General features: G+C 63.0%; 1 protein-coding gene across 1 annotated transcript in view; it reads right to left on the reverse strand.

The window, feature by feature from the left end:
* LOC117640323 (LIM/homeobox protein Lhx9-like) overlaps window positions 1-22,065 on the reverse strand; it is a 48,212-nt gene extending 26,147 nt beyond the window's left edge. Inside the window, exons 1-3 of the mRNA XM_034376742.1 lie at window positions 21,776-22,065; window positions 8,396-8,475; window positions 7,886-8,203 (exon numbers count right to left, since the gene is read on the reverse strand). Of these exons, the coding sequence (XP_034232633.1) occupies window positions 7,886-8,203; window positions 8,396-8,475; window positions 21,776-21,823 (446 nt within the window). The 5' untranslated portion in view covers window positions 21,824-22,065. The remainder of the gene's footprint in view (window positions 1-7,885; window positions 8,204-8,395; window positions 8,476-21,775) is intronic.
* Window positions 22,066-23,102: the final 1,037 nt, after the last annotated feature.

Genomic DNA, 23,102 nt, shown 5'->3' on the forward strand with positions numbered 1-23,102 from the left:
GCTGGCCGCCCAAACGCGCGCCTGGTCACGGGTCGGCCGGCCAGCACGATATTTGGGGCAAGTACGCGAACCAAGTCCGGCGGGGCCGTCGAAATAAAATTTCAAAAAATAATAATGAAAAGCAAATTTTAAAAAAGAAGAGTTTTCCAAAAAAAAGATCCACTTGACGGCCGCGCTCCACGTGCCCAGTGAGGAAGCAGCCCAGTGTTTTGTCGTGTGCTTGAAGAGCGTGTAATTAAGAGTAATGTCACTTTAACTGCGATAGAGAGAAACAGAAAAATATATAATTATTGCGCGGATTGCGATCTAGTCCTTGTGATGAGAGGGCCCCTCCCTGGCACGCCTTAGGCAAGCCTTAGGCACGCCTTAGGCACGCCTTAGGTACGCCTTAGGCACGCCTTAGGCACGCCTTAGGCACGCCCCCGTCCTTCCTGGAGGACTACTAGCAAGCACCCCATCTTTTTATCCTTTTCTCGCCTCTGACAGCCCCGACCAAAATATTTTTTGTCTTTCTTCTTTTGTCCTTTTTTCCCCTTTTTCTCCCGCTGGCTCCAGCCGCGAAGTAAGAGAACACGGGACGCCTCGTTGGGAGAAGCAGAAATGTGAAACCAGTCGTCCACCTCGTTGTCCAGCTCGGTGCGCGACTGCGCGTACGTGGTGATGTATGGAGGCGGCGGCCGCCCTAGGGCAGCGCAGGACAGCGTGCCCCTCTCCGCCCTCGCCGACCATCTTACCAAAACTGGCAAAACGCGGCATCTCGCAGCTACCTCTCTCGCACCCTTGCCGCAGGCCGGCACGCCCCACGAGTGCGAGAGAGACAGTGCCACACTGTCGCCATCGGGAGTGGCGCAATCTTTCGCACTCCATAAACAGTGCGGCCGGCCGAGATGGCCCCGCCGCGGACACACTGACACACGCACACACTCGCAGCGCGAGGTGCCTTGAATTTAAAAAGTCACACGTGTGCTAGACACCTGGAGTCATTCCCAGGACGCCCAGGACGACGCTGGACCACCTCGAGGCAGCATCCGAGGCAGCATCTCACGAGATGACAGATGGCCCGGGCCCGGGAACGGGGACGCAGCGTGTGTGTGCGCGTGTGTGCGTGAGCTTGCGCTTACACGTACCCGCGTGCATGCGCCTGCCTGTGTAAGGGTTTTCCCCTTCTGCCCATCTAGCGCCGCATCTGCCCAGGCTTTCCTCCGCGACGCGAACGACGCCGCCAGTCCAGCCCGTCGTCCGGGTAACGCACGGCGCCCGCGTAGGCCACCCGCTGGGTACGGGTCCGGAGCGGGCGGCCGACCTCGCCGACTGCAGGCGCTCCGGCGGTGCGTACACTGTAGCAGTGCCGCGGCCGGCATGGCGTTGGCCGGCAGCCTCATGGGAGTCTGATGGCGGCGCGTCGAGGCCTGTCGGCGGGAAGGCCTCATGGAAGTCTGATGGTGCGGCGACTCCGCTGACGGCGGCCTGACAGCTTCTGATGGCGGCGGCGTGGCGGCCGAGGCGGTACGCGGCTAGCGCTGCTCTGCGCGGGCCAGTTGCGGCCAGCCGCCAGCCCCCCCCCCCCCTCCCGGCACTTAGGCCCTTCGCACCGCTCTGGCGGCTCTGCCTTGCCGCGCCATTGGGCGGCTTCGCCACGCCTACGGTCAGCCTACGGTCAGCGCGCGGGGGCCGCGGCAGCGGCTCCGCGGCCGCGGGACCCGGGTTCAGATCCGCATTTTCAACCCGCCTTTTTGGCACTTATGTTTGCAGCGTTTTTCGATCGCTCGATCGCCTTGGCCGTGTCTCCGTCGAACGCCGGCCGGGGAAGGGACCTTGACCAAACCGCGCACCGGCCCGGCTCGGCTCGGCTCGGGTCGGCTCGGCTCGGCTCGGCAGCCGGCTGAGAATGGGACTAGCTGGTTGGCCCGGCGTGAAGCCGCGAGCCTCTCGGCGTGCCTCTCGGCGTGCGCGTCGAAGCCGCCAACCGTATCCCTGGCCCCAGTCACGGCCTGGAGAACGCCTGGAGAACGCCTGGAGAACGCCTGGAGAACGCCTCGAGAACGCCTGGAGAACGACTGGAGAACGCCTGAAGAACTCGGGTCGCGACCAAGGACTCGTCCAAGGATCCAAGCTCTATTTCTGCCCTTCCTGTCGCCTTCCTTATGGGACGCCCATCCGGATGGCTGCGCGCTGCGCCGTAGGGGATGCGTGCCTTCATGTTCGAGTTCGTTAGCCGAGCCGAGCCGAGCCCGGCCAGAGGGCTTCGGTATGGCATCGGTACGCCGCGCTGCCGCGCTCGTATGATTGGTCGACACACGTTCCGCCGAGGGGCAAGACACATGATTGGCTCACCGCGCCGACCTCCGAGCCGAGCCGAGCCGAGCCGAGCCGAACCAAGTCGTGACGTCCGGTGCGCTTGACCCGCGGCTACGATTGGTCGGCCATCCGTTGCACGCCTCAGCACGGCGACGACGACGGCGGCGGCGGCGGTGGCGTGTCACGTGAACCTGTCATCGTGCGGCAGTGTGTAATTCGCTGCTTCCTTCCTGAACGTCGTGGACGTCGTGGACGTCGTGAACGCCGTGATTTCGGGCGCTACACGCACGCCGTTGGCACGCCGGCACGCCACACGCAGGAGGCCTCAATTAACACGGGCACGGTGTGTCAGTCGCAGCGAGCAAGCAAGGACCGCCAGGATCTTGCCTCTGCCTTCTTCCTCCTCCTCCGTTTTTTTTACTTTTTTTTTCGTGCAGCGTTTACGAAAAGTCGAAAAGCGGCGTGCGGGAACGGACGCGGCGAAACCCCACGCCACTGCAGTGAGTGACACGCGGAAAAAAAAAACAAAGAAACGCCGAAACTTGCGGCACGGACACACGCACACACACACACACACACGGGTCATATCATTTTGGAGGAATAATGCGTGGGACGGGGAGACGGCCGCCACCGGCCGCCACGCCCACGGCAGCACGACAAGACCGTCGCCGACGACGAGGCGACGAGGAGTGGCAGAAGCGGCGGCGGCCATCGTCAAATTACAATCATTATTACATTCCGTTTTCCGTAATTTGCGACCATTATTGTTTCCAACAGTGTGCCACTCCAGTCGGCTTATTGGGGGTTGCTGCTCGTTTTGCCCCCGTGCGTGTGCGTTAGGCCCCGCCCCGCCTGAGCCCTGCCTGGGCCGCGCTGCCGCGGGGTGCGTCCACGGCCAGCCTCGCTGGAGCCTCGCTGGAGCCTCGCTGGAGTCCAGCGGGGCCGTCTTGTCCAGGAGGGGACCGATAATGCTGGAGCGGCCGCCGGGCTCGGCCTGGCTGCCTGACCCGGTCGGACGCCATTGGCCGGTGTCCACATTCCGATCGCCTCACCTCTCCAGCCTCTCCAGCGAGCCTCTCCAGCAGGCCTCTCCAGCGACATCTCGCGGCTCCCAGCGCCCGGCCGCGTGCTTTCCAGGACTCTCGGTCCGGGACGGTCCAGCAGCTTCGTCATTTTCTCCGGGACTCATTACTCATTAGTACCCGGGCGGCCATCGACGCCACGCCGGCCTCGCGTGTCGCCGGGACCCGCCGAGTCGCGGCGAGCAAACACTCATTACACTGGAAATTGGTGCGAAGCGCTCTCCGGCGCCTGGAGTCCGGCCTGGAGTCCAGAGGAAGCGAAACGGGGGCCGGGGATTCGAACCCGGGACCGTCCGGACCGACACGAAAAAGGGGGCGACACCGGCAGCGGCGCGGCAGGAAGAGCGAGAGAGAGGAACAGAGAAAGAATCTCCGAATGGACCGATTGGGCTGCCTGGACTCCAGCCTGGAGTCCAGCGTGGGAACCCGGCGGTGGCGACGAAAGGCCGGACGGCAGAACGGCCCAACGGACTCAAACGGTGGCCTCGCCTCTGTCGGATTGGAGGTGCTGTTGACCCGCCACGCCCCGCCCCGCCACGCCCCGCCCCGCCCCGCCCCACCCCGCCACCCGACAAAATAAAACAGCAGCGGGTTTCACTGGAAAGTCGCCAAAAGGATCGCCAGCGCAGAGGATAAGACCGCGATGACGATCCCTTTGTACACAGTAAGACGGCATTCATTCATTCATTCATTCATTCATTCATTCATTCATTCATTCATTCATTCATTCATTCATTCATTCATTCATTCATTCATTCATTCATTCCCCCTCGCCCATCGCGTGCTGTTTGTTGGCTCCCCAAACGTCAGGCTCCAGATTTCGGGCGCCTCCAAGCGTTGCGGCCCCTACACCGCAACACGCGCGCGCGGCGCCGAAACGCATGCGAGTGTGAACAGCGCCGGTTTATGAAAATGATGCGGTGGACAGGTGGGTGTCGGTGACGTCAATGCCCGGCGGGCAGGCGAGGCAGGCAACCTGGCGGGCAGGCGAGGCGGGCAACCATTCGTTCGGCCGGCTCCTCATCGGCAACCTACATGGGCATGAGCCGGAATGGGCCCCGAGTGGCCTGCAGCCCGCAGGGAGGCCCAGCCGCGTAAAAAGGTTGACGAGCAGTCTCCGCGGAATACATAATGCGCCCGTGTGTGAGTGTATATGTGTGCGCGCGCGTTGTTCGCTCGGTGCTCTCCCGCCGCGTGCGCGTGTGTCCGTGTGTTATGTATGAAACCGAGGTAGTCTCTTCATCTCGCACACACGCAGTCGCATTCACGTTATACTAGTCCAAATCTGCGGCGAGCGCGGCGCCGTGGCGCTGGCCCCAGCCGTCGGCCACCGCCGCGGCGCCGCGGCGGGCGGAGCGGGAGCAGAGCAACGTCATGAAAAATGCCTTCAATCATCATAAAAGTTAACACTGGCGCACCGGGAGTGCCGTGTGGCCGGGCGCGCTGGCCGCGCTGGCCGGGCCGGCCGTGTGTTGCATACAACACGCCAGCGCGGCCGGCCGGCCGGACCCACCGCGCCGCGTCGACGGCTGGCCGACGGCACCGCCATCCGTACGAGCAGCCCGTCGAGCAGCCCGTCGAGCAGCCCGTCGAGCAGCCCGTCGAGCAGCCCGTCGAGCAGCCCGTCGAGCAGCCCGTCGAGCAGCCCGTCGAGCAGCCCGTCGAGCAGCCCGTCGAGCAGCACCGTCCCGGGGCAGCCCGTCGAGCAGCCCGTCGAGCAGCCCGTCGAGCAGCCCGTCGAGCAGCCCGTCCAGCCCCTAGCCTAATGGCCGGCCAGCACGCCACCGAGTGACCCATCCTTTTCCCACAACCGTCCTCTCCCGCCGGTGGCGGTGGCGGTCCTCGCCGAGGCCGCGCTCCCGGTGAACCTCGCCGCCGTGGCGCCTGGCGCCGTGGTGGAGGCGCTCCTCTCCCTCGCGGAGGTCGCCGTCGACGGCCGTCGAGGTCGCGTCGGCCGAGGGCGCGCAGACGGGCCGCAGACACCGGCAAGCCCGGCAGGCCGAGGAGGCCGAGCAAGCCGAGCGGGCGAAGAAAGAAGAGAGGAAGGCGTTTCCGCGAATCAGCCAAGAAGTTTGATGTCGGGGGGGGGGGGGAGGTGGGCAGCGGGCCGTGCAGCCTTAACAAGCCTAGAGTCAGTGTAAAGCTTTTATTGCGCAGCGTAAATGAAATTAGAGACTGTGTCTGTGAGTGTGAGTGCTTGTCTTATTGTCTAGTACATTTCGTGCGTAAAGCGCTACCGTGTGTGAGTGTGCGCGCGGGTGCATGTGTGTGGGTGAGCGCGCGCGCACGTGTGCGGCTGTGTGAGTGAGTGTGCGTGTGTGTGTGAGTGCGCGCAGTGAATTATTTCACTCGTGATAAATGTCACTCTACAACGTTGGGGAGCGCCGTGTGAGGTACCAACAGGTACCAGGCTACCTTTTCATATTTTCCTTTTATCTCTCCGTGAGATTTAGGAGGGTGCGCCTCGCGGCCCGCGGGTCGACGCACCGTGCCATACAGCTCGCTATTAAAACACGAGGCGGCGCCACCGAAATTCTTCATGCCGTTCACAGTGCCACAGTGCCACCACACTGGTCCGCCTGAGACTGCCAGGCCTCGCGGCAACCAGGCTGCCAATAGAGCTTTGATGGATGAGAGCCTGCTGGCTGGCCGGCCGGGTCGATTCCTATCTGGAGCGACGAAGAGTCACCGCCGAGGCGAAACGCAGCGACGCGGCGACACGGCGGCATGAGAAATCGCGTCGCTGAATTTGGCCTACGGCAGCCCGGCAGCGCGACGTGGCACGACGGCGACGACGCGGTGGAGGCCATGCCGGCCGCACAGTGGGCCAGAAGACCGGCGGAGGCGGCCAAAACTCTAGACGCGTTTTGAGCTCCAGAGTCGCTAAATGGGACTCCAACCGAACGTGTGACCCCACCAATGGATTCCTCGTTCGGAGAGCAATCCATTGGTGGGGTCACAGGTTCAGTTCGAGTCCCATTTAGCGACTCTGGAGCTCGAAACGCGTCTAGAGTTTTGGCCGCCTCCACCGGTCTTCTGGCCCACTGTGGGCCGGCCGGTCTGCCTGCCTGCCTGGAGCGAGCCCGTCTTTGTTTTATTTTCCGTTCGCTGTGCTGCCGATGTCTTTTTATTGCCTTTGTTTCCCGCGGGCGACATCCGCCATTGCCCTGCTCGCTGCTGCCCCCCCCTCCTTCCTTTCCCCCTTTCCCCTGCTGCAGCAGGCGCCCAACACGGCCGCGCTGTACATCGAGGCGAGGGGGTTTCAATTCGCCGGGGCGGGGCGGGGGGCCGGCGGGGAATCTCGACCGGGACCCGATCGGTCGGAACCCGCCGCCGCGCGCCCCGCCCCGCCCCGCCCGCGAGTTGTACCGCGTCGAGTTTGTGGTCAACTTATATCTCTCCGTGGCGGTGACAGCAGTACAGCAGGGCACACAGTAGCCTGCACCGCCTGCACCGCCCCGGACCGCGGACACGGCGTCGACGAGGGAGGGCGCGGTGCGGCCGGCGCGGTGACATCACCGCTAGAGTCGGGGAGGCTGGGAGCACCAACGCCCAGCGCGTCGACCAAGACCAAAAGAAAGCCGGGCTTGCTCTTTTTATCACTTCACTTTTTTGCACCTGGGAAATATGGCCGCGGCCCCGTACAAGGGCCTCGCCGCCAGGCGCAGTCCGAACAGTGCATTCGTCGCTCTGTCCCCGCCACACCCGCGGGCCGTGCCGTGGGGTGCGAGAGAGACGGAGCGGCACTGCGGAGAGACGCGCCGCCGTAAAGCACACCGCTGTCGCGAAAGAAGCCGATAAAATGTGACACCGCACTCGCGCACTCGCACGGTAGCGAGGAGTGTCTTCATACAGCAGCAGACCGCCGCCCCGCCCCGCCTCGCCCCGCCCCGCCTCGCCCCGCCCCGCCCCGCCCCGGCGCGGCAGTGACCCGCCCCGTATCGTCCTCGGCATCGCCTGGAACGCAGCGGGGCCGCGTAAGCGCAGCGCGCAGCGCGCATAGCTCTGTGCCATGCAGTGCAGTGCATGCCAAATGGGGAGGCAGCGAAGCAGCGAACCGCAGTCGGTGGAGTCGGTCGAGTCAGCCACCGGCAGCCACCGGCCGGCAGGCAAACAGCCCCGCAGGCAAAAGAAACAGCCCGGCAGGCAGACAGGCCACTTCCAACCGGCCACGGCGAAGGGGTTCGCGGCCTCTGGGTCCTCCAGGGGCGTCGGGGGACGCTGCCGGGACGCTGCGTCGGGACGCTCGCGTGAGGCAGGCCGTGGAACAGCACAATTGACTTGTCCGCACGCGACGCCAGCCACGGCATCCCTCTCGCACCGCTGCACCGCGTCGCAGTGGCATGGCACTCCGTCTCTCACGCACACACACACTGACAGTGTGCGCACCGCACCGCCGCCGCGGTGGTGCCAGCACACCGTTTGCGTCTCACACGCGCTGAAGGCGCGACCGCGACCGCGAGCACCGCAGCCTACCTCCCAGGCGCAGGCACGCTGGCACTCACCGGTAGTAGTCCTTCTTGCAGTAGATGTTGCCGTCCCGCGAGAAGCACGTGACCTCGCCGTCGAGCGCGTGCCGGCACGAGCAGCACTGCAGGCAGGCGGCGTGCCACCGCCTGTCCACGGCCAGGAGGTAGAAGCGGTCCGAGATGCGCTGCCCGCAGCCCGCGCACGGCCCCGCCGCCTCCAACTCGGTGGTGGTCGTGGAGGCGGGGCCGCCGTCGCCGGCCAGGGACGACGCCGGGCTGCAGGGCCGCTCCTGCTTGGGCCTGAGCGTGGGCGTGGTGGACGACGACGAGCACGAGGACGCCGACGACGAGGCCGGCGGCACGGTGGTGGCGGCACTGCACTGGTGGCAGCCGGCGTGGTCCTCGTCGCAGCCGGCGCCCATCAGCGCGCCGCCCGACAGCCCCGACAGCGCGCTCGCCGGCCGCTCATTGTTGTTGCTCGAGTTGTTGTTGTTGTTGTTGAAGGGGTCCAGGCGGTCGCCGCGGTCGCCGTGGTGGTGCGCGTGGTGGTGCGGCAGGTTCGGCGACAGGTCGCGCGACGGGTCGTACGCGTGCTGCACGCACGGCTGCTGGCGCTCCGGCTGCGGCTGCAACAAGCCAAGCAAAGCTCGGTCAGACGATGGAAAGGATGGAACGCAAAGCACGCTGTCTTCCTCTGCAGGCCTCGGCCGACACCAAAGACCTGCTCCCCCCCCCCTGCTCTAATTCTGCATATTATCATGGGCATGACGCTCCCGTCCCGGCCGTCCCCATAAGGAGCTCGCGTGAAAATGATGTTATTATGATCACCTCGTACACACTCGCGGCATTGCCCCTCGGGCCCTGTGGCTACAGATGAGGGCAGTTTGCTTCCGCGGCACGCGCCTACGGCAACACCAGTGGGCTGCCAGCCCTGCCTGCCCGCCTGCCCGCCTGCCAGCCCCGCCAGTCCGGCCGTGACGTGACGCGCCGCGCAATTCGCAGGTGTTTCCGACACAAGGTGTGGCGCGCTGGCTGGCGGGCTGGTTTGGGTGGACAGGACGTGTTTCACGGGGTTGCCCTGATGCCTTGTCCGGCAAGCTCCCTTTCCGCCGATCTGGCATTCCTGGCGGCCAAGACCGTGGCGCTGGCCGCCACCGCCAACACCACCACGACGACCAGCGCGTCGTTCCCGCACGGCTACCAACGTAGCACAAAAGCGCATAATGCCGGCATTTATTATCGAACGCGTCTAGCAGTGGATAAGCCAGTTCCCCGCTCAGAATACTAGAGAGAGGGACTCGAGCAGACGCCGCCGCGGCAGCGACGCGCGGTTGCAAAAAATGCAAATTCACACGCAAAAAAATATAAATCAGACCCGTGCTAATTTTTTTAACAGATCGTTTTTAGCACGGGCGCTAAAAAACTAGCACAGCTACAAGCGACCTCAGGTGCGCGCGGCCAGATGGTTAGCTGGTTACCTGCCAAGCAACCACTCTCGCAAAACACAAATTTGTGGCGGATATAGCCAATTTTGTTTGTTAATACTGCTAGTCGTGGGCTGCTAACTATTGTTTGCAAGCCTTCAAAAATTTCTAGTAAACAAGCTAAATGCGATCTGACGAGACCAGTTGATGTCATCGTCGTCCAGTCGCCGTCGCGGTGGAGGAGATCGCCGCGAGAGTGCGCTGCGCGCGTCGCGCCGCCGCTCGCGCGCGGTGACAGTGTAGCATGCGTTTTCACTTAGTCTGGGCGCCGTCGTATTGTACAATTGTCTGCCAGGTGGCGGATCGCTTCCCCTGCTGGAGTAACACTTGACTCCAGCGGGCAATTCTGAGTAATTCGTGAGCGCGTCAAGGGTCACTGACGATTCCGTCCTACTTAAGATGTGTCCGTGACCGTTAGACCACGTGGAGTAGACATTATTCGTAATGATGGTTTCATCTTTTCATCTCGGAATAACTAGGGGGCAAACAACTTGAGTAGTTCATCAGCAAGATTTGATTGGTTTACAGCTAAGGATTCCTTACAGTTCCAGCTAGGCCGTTAGATCCGTTGCTAGAATCGCCCAGCTAACACTTTTTAGCCACACAGTTAAAAAATTAGCTGCGCCTATAGAGCTAATCTTATTGGTGCGGGTGCTAATTTTTTAGCTCTGATGAAAATTATTTTTTTGCGTGCATAGTGCAGCGGCGGGGCAAGCAGGGCGAGCAGGTCGGTATGAAAAGTGAGTCGTCGTGAGCGGCTCCGGCGGGGGGCGCCACCCGGCACATCGCGTGAGCACTGCGAGTACGACTTGGTGTTGACTGGGGAGTGGACCAGGTCGACGACAACACACACACACACACTCTCACAGTGGCGAGGCCCCTGTGCGTGTGGCCGCGATGACACCGGCGGCTTCTTCGAGGGGTTCTGCAGGCCTGGCGCGAGTGCCGTGGCGTGCAATGCGTGCAGGGAGCGGAGGCAGCTCGCCCGGGAAGAGGGCCACGGGGACTGCCACCTACAAATTGTTTATAATCGTCGCCCTCCGCTCACACACACACGCGCGCGCGCACACACACACACACACACACACACACACACACACACCACACGCACACACACACACACACACACACACACACACACCGACTCGGAAGGCCCCGCGGATCGCCTCACGATAGAAAGGCGCGCGCACAGGAAGTCGGCGGAAGAAAATGATCCGAAAGCGAGGAACAAAAAACGGGTAAAATTGAGGTAAATGAATGACACCTTGTCACCAAGGAGCCGAGCGGCAGCGGAGCCGGGGCGCGCCGCGTTCGGGCCCCGCGCCCCGCGGCCCGTGAAGGAGGGCGATTAGGATCTGGTCCTGGCCGTCCTGGCCGGCAGGCCGTACAGGATGGGGCACTTGCTCGGGCCGGACGGGGATCAAAAACGGCACGCCGCGCAACGCGACAGGTGCAACAAACTTCCATTTTCCCCCTTTTTTAAGAGCGGCTGTGAGTGCGTCTGTGTGTGTGTGTAAATACACAACAAGTCGGATAGACGATTTCGTCACGCGGCCCTCCGCTTATCGCCGAGAGTCCGCCCCGGCCGCCCCGCCCCGCGATGGCGATGACACTGGCCGATGTGTGATTGTGGGCAAAATTGTTTCTAATGGACTCGTTGATGAATTGCCGCTTAATCTTTACTGCGCCGCGGTTTGTAAATAAATGAATAAATGAATTGTCGCGGCCGTCTGCGCGACCCGCCACCGCGCTCCGCCGCTCCGCCTCCGCGCCGGGGAACCATTTCGCGCGTCAGCGCGTTCGGCGCGTTCGGGGAAGACCTTCGGTTCGGGCCACCGCGACGATCTCGACGTTCTCGGTGTCCGAGGTATTTTCGGAAACAGTCGCACAGTGAGGGTAGCTACGTACTGCCGAGGCGTGCCGAGGGGACGACGGCGGCGGCCACCGTCCGGGACCACGACGACGACGACCACGACGACGAGCGCGGCCGGCGCGGAGACGATTGGCAGTGCGCGCCAAAATGCGCGCTGCACTTGTTGAACGCGATGGCGCAACGCCCCCGGCCGCCACGCCGCCACGCCTCGGCGCTCTTAGAAGTCTTCGAACGACGGCGGGGGGGCGCGTCCGAAGCGGCCTTGAGGCGGCCCGTCCTTTGAGGCGGCCGCGCTGCCGCGCCGCCCCCGTGCGAACGCGTCCGAAAGAGCAGAGGTCGCCGATAACGCGGCGTGGCTCGGGGTCGCGGGGGCCATCGGAGTATCGCCGCCACGCGGGCGGGGCGGGGCGGGGCGCGGCGTCGTGCACCCCAAACGTTTATCGTGACACAATGTGACAGCCGCTTCGTGACATGCGAGGCCCCGACCTCTGGCTGTATCGGCGGCCAGGCCGAGGCCCAGGCCAGCACGTCCGGTGCAGAGACTACTCGACTCCACCTCGGCGTCCTCGCGGCGTCGCGCCCTGCCCGCCCTGCCCGCCCTGCCTGCCGGGGACTGGGTTAGACCATCGCACCACTCGAGGGCGCACACTGCCAAAAATTATTATTTATCAAAAACATTCCATTTTGCACCCCCGTGATTATTCGCTTGCGTGGCCGGGAAATGCATCCTTATTTTCTACTTCGTCGCGGTTGGCGTCGGTCTGTCTGTCTGCCTGTCCGTCTGTCCGCCGGCCTGCAGGGCTCCCAGGGCATTACCATCCGCGTCCGACCACATTTTCGGGGCCCCGAAATATGCAAACGCAGATCTCCATCATCTTCTCCAGCGCCTCCACTGGCAGGCGACCTGCACCCGCACACGCGGCGGACGCGGCGGACGCGGCGCAGCGGAGGACTTCCCCCCCCCCTCCCCCCTTTTCCTCCTCCACGCCCACCTCGCAATGCTCCCCATAATTAAATAAAGCAACGACTCACTCCGCGGCGTGTAAACTCGGTGCGTCAACTATCAAAGCATCTTAATTACGCCCTCGTCGTCCCGGTGGCGTCCCAGTGTAGTGGGACGACTGGGACGCCGCCACCCGCAAGGAAAACAAAAACAAAGACATGAGGCGACACCGCCGTGCCCAACGTTGCCGGTTCAAACGCCCAGAACGCCACCGACAAACGACAAACCTCCGTGCCGTTCGGAGCACTTCGGAAGCTGCGCGCGGGAGTCATTGCTCTGCCTTATCCCCATCTCACTCACACACGCACGCACACGCACGCACACACCCATCATCATCTTGTCCACCGCGCATCACTATCATCAAACGCGGACGGACACGGCGACCTGGAGGAACCTGAAGGAAGCCGAGGGAAAAGACTGATGGGGCATGTGTCTCAGTCACTGCTCCCGATCGATTGCATCGACACACACACGCACACACACACACACACACACACAGACACAGTCACAAGGCACAGACGTGAGGCAGTCGGGCAGACAGCCGCTTGCAGCCTCTGCGCATACGCACGTACAGTGTGTGGTACTCTTTGGCCGTGATTGCAGAGCGGTTCGCCGGTTCGCGGTGCCGCGCGGTGCTGCAGCAGCACATGGAGCATATAATGCTCGGCGTGGGCGTCCCCGCGTCCTGGAGATGCCCGAGGACCCCGTGATGATGGCCGCCGCAGATACGTGCGGACGTGCGGGGCCCTATATACGTGCCGTGGGTGCAGCCCCGCCCCGCCCCGCCCTCGGCCGCCGCTCCAGGACTGTCCAACACGCCGACCCGCGACGCCGCGAGTGCGCGGATGCTTGGACGCGGACCCCATCCTGAAGGAAGCCGTCGAAGGCCGGCAATGAGCTGTCGCCCTCCCCCTCCCTCTCTCTCTCTCTCTCTCTCTCTCTCTCTCTCTCTCACAGAGCGCCACGCGAGTGAGAGAGACAGAGCGACACAGCAGCGGTGCAGCAGCAGCCGGTAGCGCCCAGTGCAGGGACATGCCCAACAGGCGGGCCACGCCCACGAACACAAACACACGCACACAAGCGCATGCACACACACACACACACACACACACGTCGTGTAACTCCCGCACCGTCCCGCTAACAGCATGGCCGCTGCCAACTGCAGAAAAAGGAGTCGCGACACTGTTGCCAACTATCGATCGGCTGATGAAATAACGAAATAACGCCGCCATCGGGAAATTGGGATAGAAATGTTGCAGCGGGTCGCGGCACTGTGCAGCGCTGCGCGGTCCCGGGGGACGCAGGGACGCAGGGACGCACGGCAGGACGACAAGAAGACGCCGAGCCAGAGTCGAGGAGTTAGTTGTCCCTGTCAGCTGGCTGGTCTGCTATCTCCACAGGCGATCTGCCCGCACGGCTGGCCGCCAGCCCCGTCCGCCCGGCCGGGGCCCGGCCCGCCTCCAGCACCGGACCCCAGCACCCTTCCAGTGCCTCCAGTGCCTCCCAGGCCTGGCTGCCTGGCCGGCTGCCTGCCTGGCTGCCGGCAGTGGCTGGATGAGTGACATGGGGCAGCCTTTGTCCCAGTCTATGACTGCCATGATCGGATAGGGAGGGAGGGTGGCACCTGCTCGCCCTAGGCTGCTAGACTACCCGGGTCGGAGGGCCTGACCCGCCTGACCGGACCGACAACACAATCACAGACTTGGTTCGACTCCCGCCGGCGCCACCAGGCGTCGTCCGAAATTCGCGCTGCCAGTCGAACGAGGAGGACGCCGCATCAGATAAGGCACGAGATATTTTGTTGCGACACGAGGACTATAGCCCCAGGGTCCTGCGATAACATTTTTATGGAGGGACACCAGATGCGCGGGCGGTCCGATGGAGTCCGATGGAGTCCGACGTGGTCGGCGGGGCTGTCCAGCAGCGAGTGGCACTCCTCCACCTGCATTGCCTGCATCCCGGCAAGGCCGCCAAACAGTGCCTCTCCGTCTCTCTCGCGCTCGTGGGGCGTCCCGCAGGGGTGCGAGAGAGACAGGACGAGGCACTGCTCGGCCTGCTGGCGCGCGTGCAGCCCGGCGTGGCGTGATGAGCAGTCATATATCGTTGCCTTGATGATGGACTCTCTATCCGACCATCAACACTTTTATGCCGCCCGGCTGGATTAGAGCGCAGCAACAAAGTTACAGTATCGACAAGGAGGTGTCTCTCCGGCCGCGGTCGCGGGAGTATGCGTGCTGGTGGTGGTGGTGCTGGTGGTGGCGGTGGTGGTGGTGGCGGTGGTGGTGGTGGTGGTGGCGGCGGTGGCGGTGGTGGGGCGCACAGCGGGCCGCGGGGGGCGTCGATAGGATCAGGACGTCGAGATGCTGATAAGGGCGCAGTGAGGGGCCACCAGCACGACAGTGCACGACGCAGGCGACGCGGGCAGGGCCGCTCGCTCACACCCGGAGCAAATCTCGCGCGAGGACAAATTTGGAGGAGCGCCGCGACCGAGGCCGCGGTGCCGCGGTGACGGCGTTGACGCGGTGGTCATGTGGCGGCGGGGCGGGGCGGGGGGCAAGCCCATGGGCTTAGGCCGGCCGGCACGACACCGCCAAGGCGCCAAGGCTTTCCCACCGCCTTCGCCGACATTCAACAAGTCGGCTTCCCAGCGCGGTCGGCGCGGCTCGGCGTGCGTGTGTGCGTGTGTGTGTGCGAAGTTTGCCAAGGACACCGCGCAGCCCTTGCTTGGCTTTGTGCCGTGACTGTACCGCGGGCCGCCGAGCCACCTTAAAGACAATGTAACCGGGCCGTAATTTGGGGCTCCTCTCCTCCGGCCGCGCACCGCGCACGCACCGGCCCGGCCACTTCTCTATAATTATTGACACAATCGCATCTTAGCTTTTTCGTCGTATCACACATCGCCGGCGCAATTACTCTTGTAGGACAAGCCATTACTCGGTCGGGGGCGGCACTCTCTGGCGGGGACGCCGACGTCCCGGGCCTTCCGGGCCTTCCGGGCGGCAACGCGCTCCTTTCCGGACATTTTGAATACCCGACCAGAACGGCCAGGCATTCAAATCGAGTGGGCCGGCCGGGGAAGGCCGGGCCGGAGCCGCAAGGTGGCGCCCTGCCGCACTCACACACAGACACACACGCAGGACGGGGCCTTCGATTATGTCGTCAATTTTACGCCCCGGTCCTCCGGGTCCTCCGGGTCCTCCGCCAGCTGCCTCCTGCCGCCGACGGCCCGCCGGCCCGCCGTGTCGTCGAGACTCGTCGGCAAGCACCCTCCCGGAAAAGGGGCCGGCGTCGTCATCTCCCTCGCACTCGGACAAGATAAGGGGCCGGGGGCGCTCGGAGTCCTCCGGAGTCCTCCAGAGTCCTCCGGACGCGGCCCATGGCGATGCCTGAACCACTGGGCGAGGTATCGAGGCCGTGCCGTGGCCGTGCCGGTCCCCGTTGTTTATCGCCGACCCCGGCCGCCCCGCAGCCCCGCCCCCTGCAACACGGTAGTCGGGGCGCCACCGCGCCGCGCGGCCGTCGCTCTGTCTCTCTCGCACCCGATAGGGAGCGCCGAACCACCCCACGAGTGCGAGAGAGAGAGAGAGAGAGAGAGAGAGAGAGAGAGAGAGAGAGAGAGAGAGAGAGAGAGAGAGAGAGAGCAGCGCCGCATCGGCAGCACGGCAGCACGGCGTAGCACGGCCGGCTGCTGGAAAATAAGCTGGAACGGGCACTGCTTCTCCTGCTTCTCGATACCGGAATTAGTGGGGTGGCGTGCCGGCTGGGGCGTTGTGTGTGTGTGTGTGTGTGTGTGTGCGTGTGCACGTGGTTAAGAGGGGAGAGGCCCCGCAGCTCCGCTACCGCTGCCACACACTTTGATGTCACGCTTAAACAGCCAATTTCACGTGCGAGCAGACCGAGGGGGGGGGGGCTGAGCGCCGCCGCGAGGGTGGCGGGGACACGACGGTACGTATATGACTCTTGCTGCAGCAGCGACAGCCATAATACCGGAACCGCTAACGCCGTTATACAAATCAATTTGTAACAAAAACAAAAAGAATCGATAGTTTTTAGTACAGTGGCGCTGGAAGGGCACGCGCCTCGATGATGAGGAAAAGCACATGGCCGTCTTCGGCGAGGTCCCCGTCTTCCCAGTGGCGGAACCGCGAGGGCGCTAAGACATTTATAATGTGGGCGGCGAGGGGGTGGGGGCAGCGCCGGATACGGTGTCGCACCCACCCACACACACACAGACACACACACACACAGACAGACACACACACACAGACACAGACGCGCCGAGGGAAGGGCGTCAGACAGCGGGGGTGGGAAAGGTGCGCGAGAAGTCGGCCAGGCACTGCCAGCCACGCGGCCAGCACGACGAGCAGCCCATCCACGGAGTGCACGGTGTGCACGGAGCGGAAGCCGAGCCTGTTTTTGGCACTGTCGTCGCCGCGGGTGCGAGAGAGACAGGCCAGCGCGCGAATCAGCGACCCAGCGCCCCGCCCCCTCTAATCGTGTGCCAGAAACCCTTCCGGAGCGTATCCTGTCTGCCGGCCGTCGCTCATACCAAACAGTGGCGCGGGCCCCCAAAAAAATGGTTTGAAAAGCCGCGCCTCCGAGTGCACGCGGTGCACGCCGTGCAAGAAGGCTGCCGGAGACGTCTATATTAATTAGAGCCCCGGGCCTTCCCCTGTTTGCCCATCCAGAGGTAATTTGGCGGTCGTTTTCGATTCGTTATTTATGTGGTGCATACACACGGATGCATTCTTCCGCGCCTGCGCGTGTGTGCGTGTGTGTGTGCGTGGGCGTGCGTGTGTGTACGTGTCAGTTCCGGCGCGCCACGCACCCACACACTCGCACACTCATCAGGCCCACGTCCAATACGCCTTAATTTTGTGTATCATCTTTTTTTTTTTGAGGCGTCAGGCGATAATTGCCGCGGCGGGCATCAAAAATTAATTTGAACGCGAATCAAGAAGTGCAGCGCTGCTGCGTCCGTTATTATCGCGTCGTTTTCACGGCCTAAGAGGCGCGTTATTAAAAAAGCCCGCCGAAAAAACAAAAACAAAAGCCAACAAGAGGAGGAATATTCAATCAAACAAAGGCAGCGCGCGCGGCGGCGCGGGACACACGTAGTACGCGCGCGGCAAGTTCAACGTACTAGACAAATGGAAAAACGAAATGCGTGCGACACGGCCGCTATATTTCAGTCCCCTGTCGGTCGCTGTTCCATCCGTACGGCCGCCGCGCCCCACCGCATGTGTCGCAAGCACAAGATGAATTGGGGCGTTTGGCCGCCCTAGCCAGCCTCGCCGCCCCGCCCCCGAGGGCCCCGCCAGCCAGCCAGCCGGCCGGCCCCGGCGCCGCCACCCGCCCCCCTCACAATGAGCGCAGCACCGCGACACTCGACTTTCCGCGTGAAATTGGCGCGCGAACGACGCGGACGTGCAGCGAGGACGCCGTCGAGGAGGCCGTCGAGGAGGCCGGGTAAATTGGCACCGTCTTGGCGTCCGCCAGCGCGGCCCGGCGCCGACGTGCACCAAGGAGGACGCCGTCGTCACTGCAGCCGTCGAGGCCGTCGTCGCCGACGGCGCCGCGGTTGACGAACACGTGTCGGATGGGGGCGCCACACCGCCACGCCACCGTTTCGGCGGCCTCCGCGTCCACGGCGCGGACCCTTCCGTCCCGGCCAGCCCGCCTCATTTGCATAGGCGTGTTCAGAGCGCCGCGGCGGATCGTGACAAAACGCCCCACAGCGCGTCCCAGACAGACTTTACATTTCATCCTCTAATTATTCAACCGCGGTTCCTTTTTTTCTCGCGCGCACTTTTCCCGTTCGACGTTTGAGTCGACATGGGCGAAATCCGCGTCCTAGAGAGGCCTCGAGCGCGACGTCGTACACACACACACAAACACACACAAACACCGAGGGGCTCTCGAATTTTAATGAGACACTGATGAACGAGCCACCTGGAGTGGGGCGGAGGAAAACTGGAGCTGGACAAGCACGCTGTCTCCACGTATGCAACCGATTACGTTTTCCCTTTCCCCGGCGAAACTTGCAAGCTGCAAGCATTCTTCAGCCTCGGCTTCAGCGCGCCCCCTTTGATCTTGGAGAGCCCGTGGGCGGCTTTTCAGGCCATGTCGTTAGTCTGAAACACCGCCTGGTATCTCCCCGGAATACTCCAGGCCGCTCCAGTGGGGAGGGCTTCCTGCAGGACTCTCGCAGTTCCCCCTGGAGCGGCCCTGGAACCGCCCTGGAACGGCAGGTTCTAACTGAAATCCCTTGTAGGCGCGATAGCGGGTTGCCCCTTATTTCATTCAAGGCCTGCGCAAAGGCAAGGCGGAGCAGAACCCTTGCCTTTTCGATAAAGCCAGGGCTGCTCCAATTCAGAGGCTGGGACAATAAGTTTCGGTTTGACACGGCGCTATCGGGCGAGCAGCCGCTACAAAAAGGTGAGGTTAGGACACAGCTGCGCGACGAAAACCAGCAGCGGGAGGCGGGGCCGTGGCGGGGCCGTGCACTGCCGGTAGCGCGTCCTGCCTTCGGCCCGCCTTCGGCCCCTCCCACACGAACGGGAACGGGGTGTCTTCGATACGCACATGTTGGCCTCCTCGCAGAGCGTCGCACCCACCACGGTGTGCCCTCAACACGCCGGCATTTGTTACCGGCCGAAAAATAACAGGCGAGCCGCGGTAAAACGTGAAACGCTCCAAAAAGTCGTCCGTCAAAAAAAAGGCAGCGCGTTTTCCCGGATGAGGGAGATGAATTGCCCCGTGTGTGGAGCGTCGCGGTGCGTCGCGGAGCACTTGAGGGCGTGCTCGGCGTGCCGGTGGCGTGCCAGTGGCGTGCCAGTGGCGTGCCACATAAAACTCCCTCCGCGGCGCCATTGGCTGCACTGCGATGCACCGGCCGCGCTGGCTGCGCCGGCCGCGCCCGGCCGCCCGGAAACAACGGGACGTACAAATTTATAGCGTCACATTTCACATTTTTGCCCCGTGCACCACTTTTTCCATATTATTTAATTAAGTGCAATAAAGGCTGTACTAGTTAGCAGAAGGGCCGGCCGCCCTGGGTGGTAATGGCCACTGCATAAAGTGCCACTGCGAGGTGTGCGCCTGCCTGCCGTGCGGCCAGCACATCAAGAAGGCCTCGGCGCGGGCGCCCCGGCACAGCCCGGCCCGGCCCGGCCCAGTGGTCCGCCAAGCAGCACGGTTACAATATTACTTTCCGGGACATTGAGTTCCATGGCACTGGCGCTGTGGCACGGCGGCCGAAGGCGGCCGAAGGTAGTGGAGGGTAGCCGAAAGGAAGGGTAGAGCAGCCGAAGGCAGCCCGCAGGCAGCCTCGCAGTTTGCGCTCTTTCCATGTCTCACGACTTTTACTGGTTGCTGATTTTTAAAAAAAAAATTGTTGAAAGATTTTGGTTTGTGTGTGTTTGGATGCGGTTTCATTCTCCAGAGCTGGGCTTCCGAGATAACTGTTTGCTATACAGCATGCACCGCAGACCGAAAACAGCAAATTTAACATGTAGTTTTTAATGCCTTTCGTTTCCTCTCCGGAGGCATCGCGGGCACACACAACATAACACGCGGTCATGAGCGAGGCGCCGCAGTAGACCTCCTAGAAGGAGCGCGAGATCTCCCTCTCGCTCCATCGAAACAATCCTCAATAATTTACAATGCGGTTCCGCACGATAAACTTTGAACATAATTGGAGGCATATTGCAATAAAAGGGGAATCGCGCTTCCGCCCTTTTCCCTTTTTCTCGCAGCAAAAACGGCCGGGCATTCCTCGGGGCGCGAAACACTCGAAAGGCTCGAAAGCCTCCGAGACGATCAACAGCAAAACGGAACGAATCCCATAAATTGAGCGCGAGTTATGGAAAAAGAATTGTTTGTTTTAACAACTGCCTTTTAATTTCTCATTAGCTAAATGCGAGCACACGTTTATGGCCAGCCGAAATGTTTTTACTGCGGTCAAATAATCATCGTTTTACGGCGCTCCCCGCGCACAGTCCCGCAAAAGCCCTCACGAAAAATGGCTCTTGAATGGAACCGCTTTGGCGTCGCTTGGCGTCGCTTAGCGTGCAGCGACCAAATCAATGGAGGGGTAATCAATGAGCGGCGACAAGCCTATTGGCAGTCGAGTGTGACGTCATGGCGTTCCTGCGAATAGGCAGTGCTGCGAATAACGACCCCTCTGTTATCGGCAGACGTGCCTTATTCGCAGTCGAGTGAGACGTCGTCGCGCCGACTTGGGCCGAGTCGAGCTGTCACGCGGTGCACGTACATATACAGTGCAGCGAACGGTAGTCGCCAGCCCTGCGAGCGCACGGAGCACGCAAGGGACATAAACCAGGAGGATCTTCTATCTTTGGACCACCCGACGAGAAAGTTTTTATTATTTCCCTCCACTTGCTTTTTCTCTTTTTTTTCCGCGGACACCGCGCGTGCTCTCTTATTCTTTTAGCAAACACGCAGAACAACAATAAAAATCCGTCAGTTTGAAATCTGGCGCGGGCCGTGCCGTGCCGTGCCGGCTTTCCGCTGCCGAGGCGTGGCGAGGCGCGCTCGGACACGGCACCCGTTTTGTTGCAAATCATTCGGAATGGAACTAGATATGCATGCACGCCGGGGCTCGGCTCGGCTCGGCTCGGCTCGGACTGGTCGGCTCGCCGCGGCTCCGCAGTAATTTACCAGACACATTAGCATGATGAGTCCGCGACACCTGCTGCAACACGTGTCTGCTGCACACACATGCACACACATGCACACACACACACACACACACACACATGCGCACACACTCACGGCAACCGCTGTAAACAGAAAATGCCCAAACTTTTGGAGGACGTGACCACTGGCATTGGCCTTGCAATGCGATTCACTATTACAAACCCCTTTCGTTGACAAGAGCACGGTTCCTCAAAAATGCATGCATGTGAATACAGTACGCCGCGCAGGCACTCGGCGGCACGCACACTGGCGCACGCGTTGACAGGGGAGGACCATAGAGCGGATTTCAAGCCGGGGGTGGGGGGGAGGGGGCGTATGCAAACGGAGACCACCGCGTGAGCAGGGCTGCTTCGCTCGTTGTTCTGTCTCTCTCGCACTCGTGTGGCGTCCTATGGAGGAGTGACGGAGACAATGCACTGGCTGGAGAATGAGTCCGTGCGTGGTCCAAAATGTCCAAAATCCTGTCCGCCACTGCCGGCGCGCGGTCCGGGCGTTCAAGTCTCCGGCGGGGCGACGGGGCGCCCGGCCCTGCGTGACGGCGCCTGGAGGACCTGGACGGCCTGGAACCGGATCCAGTGCGGCGCGGCAGTCCGCCGCGGCGCCAACGCGTCGAGGTGCGAACGCGTCCGCCGCAATTTTGGGCCGACATTTGGCCACTTGGCGCGGCGCGCGCGGCGCACGCACTGCCGTGTTGATCGCGCCGCACGCCCTAAGCGCACGCCGCACGCGAGGTCGCGCGAAGCACGCGAAGCACGCGACGGGTTCATCACGCGCGGCGCGCGAGCACGGCGTCGACCGCGGCGGCAGACGGCTGCGGCACACCAAGCACTCCACTCGGTACTCACCCAATGCATCCCGGGGCGTTGCGATGGCTGGTTCTCATACACTCCCATGAGGGATCGTTTGGACGGCAGAGGGGCCCGTCCCGGTCCCGTCTGTCGGCTCGGGGACGTCACGGACGTCGTGGTCGACGATGCACCACCACTCCTACTAGCACTGATCACCACACATCACAAAATCACGTATCACGGCACTGGCACTCACTGGCACTCACAAACACTGCAACTTTCTTGCGGTCTTCATGTCGGCGCATACCCATCGGGGGCGGCGGAGGGGCGGGCCGAGTCGCGCGCGTCCCGGGGGTGGCGGCGGCCCTGGAGGCGGCCCTGGAGGCCCCCGAGGGGGTGGTGGCGGTCGCGGGGGGGGGGGGGTCGCACGCACTGCGCAGGTCACTACTACGTCGCGCCGGCTCGGCTAGGCCGGCTTGGCTGGGCTCCGCGGCTCCGCTCGTCCCGTCTCGCACGCCGCACGGCACGGAGGTCGTCCGCGGAATGACTGCCGGCGCGGCGCGGGCCCGGCCGTGCAGGCCGCCGTGCAGGCCGTGCAGGCCGTGGTCGAGGAGGCGTTCAGGCCGGTGGGCCGGCTACGGTCTCGCGTCCTTGTCGCTCGCACCGCGGCGCACCATCGCTCTCGCTCGCTCCCTCCGCGGCTCCTCGCAGGCTCCTCGGCCGGCCGGCGACGCGGCCGCGGCTCGAGGCGCGACGGTGGCGCCCTCCGCGGCGGCAGCGCCAAGCTGTGCGGCCGGCCGCCGCCCGAGCGAGCGACGCCATTGGCTGCCGCGGCGCGCAGGCCCCGCCCCTAGGGGGTGGTGGTGGGGGCGGCACGGCGACACGGCGCCTTCTCCTTGTCCTCCTCGAGGCGTCCCCGCCTTCCCTCCTCGGTGCCGCTCTGCCGCAGTGTGTGCGACCGCGAGCCTGGTGTGAGTGGCGTCCAGTGTCCCGGCTCGGGAAGGGGCATGGTCTGGGCAGGCAGTGCCTGGCAGTGCCCGCAAGGCAGTGGCCGTCATGTCTTGGATGGCCACGAATCACGTGTTGAGCGTTTTGATTTATCGCCGTTTCTTTTTCTTCTTCTTTTTCCCTTTTTTCGCGCACTTTTCACTTGCTCTTCTTGCGGGGCGCCTTCGCCTGGAGTCCGTCTTCCCGCCCGCTCGTCTGTCTGTCTGTCTGTCTGTCTGTATGTCTGTCTGTGCGTCTGTCTGTCTGTCTGTGCGTCTGTCCGTCCCACGCGCGGCACTCAAAACAGCCAATGACAAACGACTTCCGAGGCAAACGAGCCGCGCATATAATTTCAAAAAGTAAACATAAGGCGTCGCGGCGGCGTCCGTCCGGCCGA

The sequence above is a fragment of the Thrips palmi genome, unplaced genomic scaffold, assembly GCF_012932325.1.
Source record: "Thrips palmi isolate BJ-2018 unplaced genomic scaffold, TpBJ-2018v1 HiC_scaffold_12, whole genome shotgun sequence".
In the NCBI taxonomy this organism is placed as follows: domain Eukaryota; kingdom Metazoa; phylum Arthropoda; class Insecta; order Thysanoptera; family Thripidae; genus Thrips; species Thrips palmi.